Source organism: Nymphalis io, chromosome 5, assembly GCF_905147045.1.
Source record: "Nymphalis io chromosome 5, ilAglIoxx1.1, whole genome shotgun sequence".
Classification (NCBI taxonomy): Eukaryota; Metazoa; Arthropoda; class Insecta; order Lepidoptera; family Nymphalidae; genus Nymphalis; species Nymphalis io.
Genome location: NC_065892.1, coordinates 10,905,566 through 10,917,526, shown reverse-complemented (window position 1 = coordinate 10,917,526; position 11,961 = coordinate 10,905,566). Strand labels below are relative to the sequence as shown.

General features: G+C 30.2%; 2 protein-coding genes across 2 annotated transcripts; one reads left to right on the top strand and one right to left on the bottom strand.

Annotated features, from left to right (window-relative positions):
* The first annotated feature begins 2,889 nt into the window (after window positions 1–2,889).
* LOC126768671 (isovaleryl-CoA dehydrogenase, mitochondrial) lies at window positions 2,890–9,748 on the top strand. Its single transcript, XM_050486914.1, has 9 exons — window positions 2,890–3,080; window positions 3,675–3,801; window positions 4,425–4,503; window positions 4,980–5,085; window positions 5,350–5,511; window positions 5,853–6,008; window positions 7,413–7,604; window positions 9,213–9,381; window positions 9,565–9,748. The coding sequence occupies exons 1-9, from the start codon at window positions 2,949–2,951 to the stop codon at window positions 9,696–9,698; spliced, it is 1,257 nt and encodes a 418-aa protein (XP_050342871.1). The 5' UTR covers window positions 2,890–2,948; the 3' UTR covers window positions 9,699–9,748.
* A 154-nt stretch (window positions 9,749–9,902) lies between these two features.
* Window positions 9,903–11,703, bottom strand: LOC126768675 (bifunctional peptidase and arginyl-hydroxylase JMJD5). The gene has a single exon (XM_050486923.1). It carries the CDS (start codon window positions 11,525–11,527, stop codon window positions 10,322–10,324), a length of 1,206 nt encoding a protein of 401 aa, XP_050342880.1. The 5' UTR covers window positions 11,528–11,703; the 3' UTR covers window positions 9,903–10,321.
* Between the last annotated feature and the right edge of the window lie 258 nt (window positions 11,704–11,961).

Here is an 11,961-nt window from a genome sequence, read left to right as displayed (position 1 = left end):
TCTAATTGGCTTTTATTTCATTCTTTTGTTTGTTTTCTCATATCCATAAACCCTAATTTCGAAGATACCTAAGATAATAAAATACGTAAGAAAATTACACAGATTTAAATGCTAAATACATTGATGAAAAAAAAAATCTCTTTATATTTTTATTATCTATGTTGACTTATCTCGATAAATCAATAGCATTTAAAGTGTTAGCGATGACATGTTTATAAAATTATCGTTTTTTTATTGTGTAATATATATATATATACTTATTTTGTGCTGTAGGTAGAATTCTGGATCTGGCGAAAGGTAATGCTTGAAACGAGTGATTTTGACAATTTTGTAAAATGGAATTTTACCGATTTGTAATTTTATTCAACATTATTTTCGTAACGACTATAAATACAAGACCGGAAATACAAGTGTTTTTTTTTTTTAATTAATTTTTGCCACACACGACCATCTGATCCCAAACTAAGCAAAGCTTGTAATATAGAAACCAGACAACTGATATACTACATATACTACCTTTCTTTTGTAAATACATATTTATATAGATAATTACACCCAGACTCAGGACAAACAGACATGTTCATGCACACAAAAGTCTGTCCTGGGTGGGAATCGAACCCACAACCTTCGGCGTGAAAGGCAAGTATCTACCAACCACGCCAAACGGCCCGATAATAGTTTAGTTATGCAACTATTTGCTTTTTTTTGCTTCTCTGGCTGGTGTCAGTATAATGGGATTTTAATGGTAATAATAGACTATTGGATCTCGTTCTGTCTAACTGTAGTTGTTCGGTCGAAAGAGCTACACCATTATCTTTGCCTGAAGACGCTCATCATCCGATTATTTCTATGTTGATGGATATTAATTTAATGATTGATTGATTGATGAATGATTCTAATTTACGTTATGCTCCTCGAATTGTTCGTCGCTTTCATGTTGCTAACCACAACGTTAACAATGAGTTAAATAATATTGTTTGGGTGCAACAATTCGAAACATGTGATAATTAACGCAGTAGATAAGTTTTATTTAATAGTTAATAATATTGTGGATCGCTTTGTACCAGCTAAAACAGTATACGATATCAATAAATATCCTGTATGGATTAATAAGTGTTTAATTAAATTGATTAAAAATAAATTACCAGTACATAAACGATGGAAAATTTATGGTCATAGTAGTGACTATAACAAATTTGCTGACCTTCGACACAGAACTAAATGGATGGAAAGAGTGTTGTGATGTGTTTATTGCTAGGGCTGAAGATAATATTCATCACAGTTCTCGGAAATTTTGGTCATTTATAAAATCAAAGAAAGGTAGTAATAACATACCTGACACCATGTTTCATGATAATACTGAAGACTCCAACGGTCCTTCCATCTCTAATCTATTTAGTAACCTCTTTAAATCAGTTTTTGAAGTAGATGTTGTGAATCAACACGATGCTGATACTTTAAACAAGCATGGTAGTCAGTCATTAATTAGAACTATTAATGTATCAAGCCGTACCGTTGAAAGATATCTCACAAAACTCGACTCATCTAAAGGCAGTGGCCCTGATGGTTTACCTCGTATGTTTTTAAAACGATGCAGTAAACCTTTATCAATTCCTTTACATTTACTTTTAAACAAATCCATATATTCAGGTACATTACCACCTGTTTGGATAAAATTCCTTATTGTTCCCATTTTAAAAAATGGAGATAAGCATAATGTCAAAAATTATCGTGGAATTTCAATATTGTCAATTATACCTAAATTATTTGAAAAAATTAGTTACGATATTCTGTTTCCTTTAATAAAACTTCTGCTCATTACCCAGCAACATGGATTCGTGAATAAAAGATTAGTTAAGTCTAATCTAGTTGAGTTTCTCGATGTTGTTCTTTTAGCCATGGAGAGAGGACATCAAGTTGACGCTGTGTATACTGATTACTCAAAAGCATTTGATAAAATTCCACATTCGTTATTAATTAAAAAACTTGTATATTTTGGTATACACGGCGAACTAAGCGGCGGCTAAGATGGATAAAATCATATCTCCGTGACAGAACTCAAGCAGTTGCTGGCAAGGGACACATATCTAGTTTTGTCCCCATAACATCTGGGGTTACTCAGGGCTCTCACCTCCGTCCCCTATTGTTTAACATTTTCATTAATGATATATTGAAAAATTTACAAAATTCTAAAATAGTTCTATATGCCGATGATACAAAGCTATTTAAAATCATAATAAAAGTGATGTCTGCTCAAATTTGTAATATGATTTAAATATTTTAATTAATTGTTAAATAACTTGTTATTGTTAGCTTCACTCCAGTTTGAATGTAAAAGTGGAAACTTTGTTGGCTTATGTGAGACATATTTTGTTACCAAATGTTTATGTATTATATTATGCTGTATGTTTCCCAAAACAAATAAATAAATATTCAAGTCTTACATTATTTTTTACCTTATAAGTAGTAGCAATACTCGAGTAGCTGCAATTATATCATTGCAATCGAGTCTGTCAAGTACATTTACAAATGTACGAAGAATAATTTAAAAAATTCAAGGCAAAAACGTAATTATCACTCTTAAACATTCTTATGAAAAATCGTAAATTTGTACACAACCTTATCATAGAATATGTGTATTTCTCGTAATTGTAGAGTTAAGCTTAAGATAACATCAAAATATATCTCATGTTAATTATACCAAGTTACTTATCAACCGTTATTAATAGTTCATTGTTATCGAAACAAAAAAAATATTTGCTACCAGTAGGTAACGATAAGTATAATATTTTTGTTAAAGTTATCACCAATGCGTGTATTTCATTATCATTAATGTGAAATACACCATTATCGTTTAAATTGTTATGATAATAAGTGTTATTTTCATTTAGTGTAAATTTATGTGTTACAACTCAGTATATATTACGTGGTAGTTGTGTGTGGACGGAATGACAATGGCGCTTAGGTTTACGCGAGTGAAGCGATTGATTGAGAAATGTGCAGGAAAAACCATCGTGAGACGCATGTCTCATTATCCGATCGACGAAAACATATTTGGATTGTCTAGCGAACAGCAACAGGTGAAAAGATAGAATTAATATTCGTATACCTTAGTGACGAATTAAATTATTCTTAGTTAGATAATAGAGTTTTTTTTTATATAGACGAATCTCTGGGATATTTCAATTAAATAAATTAAGTATCATGAACTTATAAAAAACAGTTTTTTGCCGGTTTTTTTTTCTAAATAGTTATAGTTTTCACTTTAAGAATATGTATGTGTCATGCTTTTATAGTGTAGAAGTAAAATGAATAAAAAAAATTGTTAACCAATAATGTGAATGTGTGTTTAGCCATTATTTAAAGATTCTAATTATTTTGCAATTTTTTTTAAACTTAAGTGCTTATCCTTTTTTGTTTTAAAATATTTTTTTGACGTAAGCTTCCATTTAGATCGATAAGACAATAATGATTATTTTGATATTTAACATGTTTATATCTTGTAACTTGTTTGTGATATTTCATATGTTCATTACGTAGGCATGACGATTGATTTTATTATCACACGGCATACATAAAATTAAACTATCTAAAATTGTATGATTTGTTCTCTCTAAAAACTTTTTAAAAATCTACTGATTTAGAAAATTTGTTTATAATAATTAAATTTTTAGTTGCGACAATTAGTTTTTGACTTCGCTCAAAAAGAGCTCGCGCCAAAAGCAGCACAAATCGACAAAGAAAATAATTTCAATGAAATAAGAGAATTTTGGAAAAAACTTGGGAATCTGGGACTTCTAGGTAAGTTATAACTTAATAATTATATTATAATATTTCAGTGTACATCATACAGTGACAGTCAACAAATTCAGATTCGATTCCCGAATATTTACACAAATAAAGTCAAAAAGTTTTAAATATTCTGTATGTACCTAATTATCGTGCTGTTTAATGTTTGGAAATTACTGAAAAGTTGAACCCGTATTGTCAATATTTAGTGAAAATACATTAAATAAAAATTACAAAGGACATTTTTTATAACATAAGCAACTTGCTAGTCGATGTTAAGATAAGGTGCTTTATATTTACAAACTATATTATGTAAATGTTATATTTCGGTTGATATTATAGTTTTATTTAAAGCATAAGGGCCAAGCCTTTACGGGTGCATCAGGTTGCGGATCGCGAAGCGGGTATGGCTGTTAGTGTCTACTGCCATGTAAAAGGCGAAACCAGATGTTTAGTCTAGGCATTATATATGTGGCAGTCAAAATCAGAGAAAATCCCCAAATGTTTTCAATAGTAGAAAATACTATACGCTTAAATAATTTTATTGAAAATATTTAAAATGTCTGTTTTAACTTTGCTTGAGAATAACGTTGACATACTTAATAAAAGTTAACCTTTTACGAAATTAATTGCAGGCATTACTGCGAATACCGATTATGGCGGGACCGGAGGGAAATATTCAGATCACTGTGTCATTATGGAAGAGCTCTCGAGGTGATGATTAAAACTTCCTAGATATTGCTCTTGTATTATAATGAAAAAAATGTTTTAACAATTTCGTTTATACAGATAATAAAAAAATTCAGATTATTTTTTTAAAAATTATTGTTCAAAGTAAGAAGTGGTACCATAAATATTGTAAGAAATATTCATCAATGCAAACCCTTATATCGGCAATGCGCCACCGACCTTGGGAACTAAGATGTTATGTCCTTTGTAGTTATACTGCTACTCAGACAGGCTTGCATTAAGCCTTACTACTAATTGAAACTACTAAATCGATTAGGTATCTCAAGAAAAGTGGCATAACTTATAAAAACTTTGTTTGGAAAGCTTCTAAGTACAGAACTCTAAATAACAAGTAACGTTGGAGTTACTTCATCAAATATCGTTCATCGTTCCTTCCTATTTATTCTCTTCACTAAATATGTACAATAGTTATATGAAATATTTGACGCATTTTTTTTTAGAGCTTGCGGTGCAATTGCCCTGTCATACGGAGCGCATTCCAATTTATGTATTAATCAGATAAATAGAAACGGCAGCCATGAACAAAAGAGTAAATATTTACCTAAAGTAAGTTTCATGTTTGAATCACCTTTATATAGAATTGTATACCCAGTGTCTTAAACATCCTTAGTTGGAATAAGTATATAGGTGTCTTTATTAAGAAAAAAATGTTTCATTTAGTATTACATTACTGATAGATCAAATTAATCAAAAATATCGATATAAATTAATTTTAAGTACTAAAATAACCCGCATTGAATTATAATAAATATGCTAATTACTTAAGGTGATAAATTATCTTGAATAATTTTATTTAATAATCGATTTTAGTTATGTTCCGGTGAACACATAGGAGCGCTTGCGATGTCTGAGCCCGGCGCAGGCAGCGATGTCGTCTCTATGAAATTGCGAGCTGAAAAAAAAGGGGATTACTATGTTCTTAATGGAAATAAATTCTGGATAACAAATGGACCTGACGCTGATGTATTAGTGGTAGGAAAATCAACTACTCACTAAATGTCATAACTATCTACTTGATTTATGTGACGCATACTTGCTTTAAAATTTAATTTTATTTCAATAGTTTGAGATTTTTATTGTGACTAGGCCCCCATTCATGTGCTCACTTTTCTTACTCTTCATATTTTTAACTGAGAAACAACTATCTTTATAGTAATTGTATTGTTACGATCCTGATTGCACAGTGACTGTGCCAATATGCCGCCTTATATTATTTTCTTCATTATTGAAACTGAAAATGTTTGTTGCCTGTGATTTTATGCTACTATTGGTACCGATTTCTTAGTCAGTAAAATTATATCTCCAAATTTTAGGTTTACGCAAAAACTAGTCAAACGAACAAACCTCAACATAGCATATCAGCATTTTTAATAGAAAAAGATTTCCCTGGATTTTCGACCGCACAGAAATTGGATAAACTCGGAATGAGAGGGTCGAATACTGGTGAACTAGTTTTTGAAGATTGCAAGGTACTTGTAAAGTTATTTTTTACTATTTTGACTGAACAAAAAAAAACTTCACAAATATTGATTTTATAATACATTTTATAATAATATCTTTCTGTCGTTTTTAGTCAATTCAGCTAATGTATATGTATATGTACTCCCGACTTGATGCAGTCGCAAATTATTTTTATGATGCACTTATTCGTATTCTTAAGTAACTAACTGTGTTGTGTTTTTGCACTCAGATAATATAATATAAATTTAATAGTATATCAAATAAATTCGCACCTGCATCTGTCGGCCACGTAGGTTTGGCACGCTTAGCGCAATACTCAAGTGTTGATGGCACAGTTCGAATATACATTTATTTATTTATTTGTTAAATCACACTTACAACATACATATAAAGCATTGAAAAAAGTAATTTATAAAACGATAATAGTATATCTAATATGCATGTCAATTACGAGTGTACATAGCACTTCCAGATTCAATCTAATCAAATTCAATTTAAAAGTAACAAAAAAACATTAGTAATTTTAAAAATGTTAAAATTAAATTATAAATTAATGTCATTGTTATAATAAAAAAATCGGCGATATCATAATTGAAACGATTAAAATTATTAATTAAAACTAATCACGCATTTTATATTATATAAAATATACTTAAATGAGTTTTATATAATACTTACTTTTTTTGTATATATACTTTTTAAAAACACGATTTATATAAATAATTCTTTTATTAAATGTCCTCCAGACCGATTTCGGCCACGGCGGCCAATCTCAAGAGAGATTAGCCAACTACGCAGGAGATATTATAGTGCACAAGTGTGTGCGCAAACACAGGTGCACTCTCTATTCCTTAACTCTCATAATCCGATGGGACGGCAATCCGACATGACCGAAAAGAGTTCAGGCGCAGGACCAACGGCTTTACGTGCTTTCCGAGGCACGGGAGTGTTTACACTTCCAACTTCCAGACTACGGGCTGCTACTGAGAATTTTTCTGACAGAAAAACCCAATAACTTTTTAATGGCCCGACCTGGGAATTGAACCCAGGACCTTCGGGTCTGCGGCCTTATATCAAGCCACTAGACCAACGAGGCAGTCGAATAATTCTTTTTTGAAGTATACTGCCCTAAGACTTATTATTATTTTATGTTAATATTAACAGGCGATTCTTTTATCTTCCATCACGCTACTCGTAGTTCGACTGCGGGTTGGAAGTACACATGGCAGAATTTCAAACGTGTTTCATACAAATGGTTTTCTCACGATGTTAACTACACTGCTATAACGCTGACAACGAAATGAATAATAAATATTGGCTAAAGATCACGTTACAAATTCCTAAATGTTTTTAGATTTATAATGTTAAGAAGATTATTAAATACTTTTATTTATTTTACCACATGGAACCAGGTACCAGCGATGAATCTCTTAGGCGAAGAAAACAAAGGAGTCTACGTTCTTATGTCCGGATTGGACCTGGAGAGGTTAGTGTTAGCCGCTGGACCTGTAGGACTTATGCAGGCTGCTATAGACACGGCATTCGAGTACGCCCACACAAGGAAACAGTTTGGCAAATCTATTGGAGAATTCCAGCTTTTACAGGTACGTTGATATTAATAAATATATTAACAATCGTTTGAGTACTAAAATTTTACTTTACGATGAAAAAGTTGTAACTATAGAAATTTAAAATCAGAAGTCTTTTTGATATTAAATGAACTTAATTATTATACTAATAAAGTAGGTATTCTGAAAATAACAGCAAAATTACGCTCGAACTTTTTTACATATGCTCGAATATTAGATTAAATGGTTTACAAAGAAAGTAGTTCTGAAGATAATGATTTAAAAAAAGCATATAATATCAAGTGAGGCCTATTTGTAGAAAAGGCTTTTTTGTGTTTTAATTCAAAAATTTAATCAAGAGATATGTAAATGATCAAGAAAAAGCTGGCGACGTTTACGTTAACCGCTAGATACAAAATCGAATTGCGAGCAAATTCCCAGAGATATTTAAAAATACTTTTAAGAAATACCTATTAATTAACATACGTTCTAAATATGTCCACTATCTGCGTAATCAAACATTTCCTGTGCGAATGAATGAACTTCACACTTCGTACATCAAGACACCTACTCTTATTACGGACATGGATGGCAGAGGTCGAATTGAGACGGAATATACCAATAACAATGTACAAGAGCAAGATGAATCTTGCGCTTCAATATATTGACGTAACAATAACAAAAATGAAAGTAGGTAGGTACTACTAGATTACACACAAAAGTCAAATCTCAATTATCGTAGCATAAGAATAGCCAAAACATAATGACGTTATTATATTACGGTTCTCAAATAGTTCGATGAACATAGAACTTTGATTGATTCATCGTAAGCGAAAGCGCCTACGGAGTATTGAGACGAAAACGACTAGGTATTTGATAGACATTTATTTATTATGTGACGTTGCTTTAATAGATTACATAAACAGTGTATTTGGCATGATATACCATACGTTCCTTTACTATGTTTATAATCTAAAATTATATTAACTATAAATAGGTACACATATACTTATTAGGAAATTGATTGATAAAATCTGGATAAACTGAAACATAAAATATTACTAAATAAAAATAGAAAAATGGAACACGTGTAAATAATTATATAGCAATAAATAAATATAAGATATGGCAATAATATATGCAGTGAGATGGAATTAAGGCACTTAAAGTAAACTTTTCAAAAATAACAAATATCTATATGGCAATATCATGCCATATTATCAATGTATGCAAATTTCATTACTATCATTTTGACAATTTACTTTATAAATTAAACGAATAATTAAATATAACTAAACTAAAACATTAACTAAGTATGCAAAGGTCTGATTTTGACGTGATTCTCAACGCTAACTTGTGATATGGTATTCTATAACATTTACACAAACATACGCACACTTCCAAAATCTAACAGTATATACTACATAGTTATATACTTTTCTTAAACAATTTCTTAGTTTATATTATGTAATTATTTTATGGAACTCTGAAATAATGATCATCTTATGATAATTATTTATGGCCTTTTTTTAATAAAGTTTATAAAAGTACCTGAATCAAAACTGTCTTTATTATAATAATATATATATTTGACTGTAAAGCAGACCGTTTTTTTTAAATTGAATTTATAATGTTTAATTTCAGGGCAAAATGGCGGATATGTACACAACGTTAAGCGCGTGTCGAAGTTACTTGTACAATGTAGCAAAGGCGTGTGACGAGGGTCATGTGAACAGTAAAGATTGCGCTGGTGTTATTCTATACTGCGCTGAAAAAGCGACACAAATCGCACTTGATGCTATACAAATTTTAGGTAATATGACTTGACTACCTTATTGGAAATAAGATCTTATTAGAAAAATAATTAATCATAATCAATCGGAATCCACTGCTGGATTATAGATTTCTCTTAAGGTCAAAACCTTTTCTCTGTCTTCTGCATCCAGTCAGATTGTATATATATATTATAGTAATAATATCATTTTATTTTTTTCAGGTGGTAATGGATTTATTAATGACTACCCAACTGGTAGAATTTTGAGAGATGCAAAACTGTATGAAATAGGTGCAGGCACATCTGAAGTTAGAAGGATGTTAATAGGAAGGGCGCTGAATAATGAATATAAATAAAAATCAATGTTCCAACTATTTATGTTGAATAAATAACTATTTACATATGACATTGACATTATAAAATGATTTTCACTCTTTGGTTTTATGATACAGATTTTATAACAATCAGTATATTGTGAATGACAGCACTGAATCTAAGATCACTAGGCTAGTTGTTTATAATTATTCAAAATGAACACAGACTGAATAATATTATTGCACAATATATGAGCTACAAGGAATTATCTTCATCTATAATTTTAACTGCTTAACCATTATTACAGATAATGGATTATTTACCATACATTAAAATCTTGATCATATTAATATTCCCAATAAGCAATAAGTTAAATAAAATACTCTTAATATAATTATAACTCTTAATATAATATAACTATAAGTCTGTTCTACTGTACATTTTTAATCTTATCTAATTACAAAACATACAAAAATTTTATGGAACTAGTTTTTTAATATTTCTTCACTATTTTATGTATTATAGCAAGTTTATAAAACTTTATATAATTTTAATTATCACAAAAAATATACCTATTTAAAACTTAATTCAAAACATAAATTATATAAATTATCACAAACAAAAAAAAATATATAAAACTACTTACATTTTGAGACATTCTATTCTATTCCCACCAGAAACTAACAGAAAAACTGACTGATTGTGACTCAACAAAATGCCACCACTTTGGTGGTATATACAGCATCTGACCAGCTTTGAGCAAACAGTAGTATCCATTAGCATCTTTATACTTTGGAAACTTTTCAAAGTTAGGTGTTCTTGGATCAATTCTGGCTGTGTTATTTAATAACTCATGTTCATGAGGATACAAATATTCAGAATCCTGTGGTGAAAATATAAATACTAGTTTTTCTCCAACAACTTGTGCCAATAAATTTTTCTTTGGGTCATGGTGTAGTGGTGACACCGTACCCTTGGGGCCATACCATGCCATGACATCTACTGGATCATTAGTTTCCGAGAAACAACAATATTCTGGTTCTATAATATCTTTCCTCAGCTCAGGAATCTGGTCAAAGAGTTGATATTGAGCAAGATATCCCGTAGTTCCATTTTCATTATAAATGTGATTTTTTATAAATTCCTCTAGAGTCATAAGTTTCTGGGTCCAATTGGAATCTGTGTAATCTTTTCCTAGCTCAATTGATACTGTTCGTAATCCAGCCAATTTAATAAAATAGCTTTGATCTTGCCATTTTGTAATTGCTGGCCAGTGACTTAGACAATTGTCTAAAACAATAGGCTTTTCAGCCAGAATGTAACTTCTGAAGAAATGTTCCATACTCGGGCAATCCAATACGTCCAATACTTTGCAATTATATGGACTTTTAGATTGAGTTTCACTATTGATGATGATTTTTCTTTCTGTAACATCATGTTGGTCATCAAGTTTTAAGTAGGAGTGGAGACATGAAGCACACAGTTGTAACAAATTTGGTTCAGCATCAAGAGGGCAACCAAACAATATTCCAAAATCAATTATGTGAAGAGCTTCCTTTATTATGTCGTCTGACATAATGTCATTAACTTTTAAATGTGCTTTAAGACGCAGGAAAGTCGCAACAGTTAAGGTTTTTCTCAAATATAACCTTACTTCCTTCCAATTACCAATATTTACTTGTTCATACATATAATCAATAACTGCTTGTATTTTTAGAATAGATTTAGAATTCAAGGAGTTCGAATCGTTAAGATGTTGCTCAAGAATTGATTTACATGTCACATCGAGTTCAGCAATTTCCGTTAATGCTGAAATAACACTGGTTCTAAATTTTTCAATTTTATCAAATATTTCTTCTCGGGCTGACATGGTTGCGGTATATGAACTGTATTATGCTGGTATTATCTTAGTAAATAATACATATATAAATCTTAATCTTTTACATCATCAGTCATGATGATTTTTAAATATTTTTTAGTTATTGTAATATAATAATATAAATGCAAAAAATATTCATACAATGTCACAAATACTACAATCGTTAATCAATAACAAATGTTTTATAAATTGACAACTAAAATTTACATACTGTTTTATGCAGAAAAAGATCAATTGTTTCATTATTTTGGTGTAAAATACTTAAGGGTCGATGGTATTACGAGCGTAATACAAAATTGTTAAACATTTACGTGTAAAGGATCATATCGCATTGTCTATGATTTATTGAATCAAAATATTTTAATATATTTAAGTATAATTGTGTCTATTATAATTCAATTGAAATATATTATAATTTACCTGAA

Coding starts and splice junctions, on each gene's coding strand:
- LOC126768671 (XM_050486914.1), top strand. CDS start 2,949: ATGACAATGGCGCTTAGGTTTACGCGAGTGAAGCGATTGATTGAGAAA. Junction 7,605..9,212: donor GAGAATTCCAGCTTTTACAG/GTACGTTGATAT, acceptor GTTTAATTTCAG/GGCAAAATGGCGGATATGTA. Junction 9,382..9,564: donor TGATGCTATACAAATTTTAG/GTAATATGACTT, acceptor TATTTTTTTCAG/GTGGTAATGGATTTATTAAT.
- LOC126768675 (XM_050486923.1), bottom strand. CDS start 11,527: ATGTCAGCCCGAGAAGAAATATTTGATAAAATTGAAAAATTTAGAACC.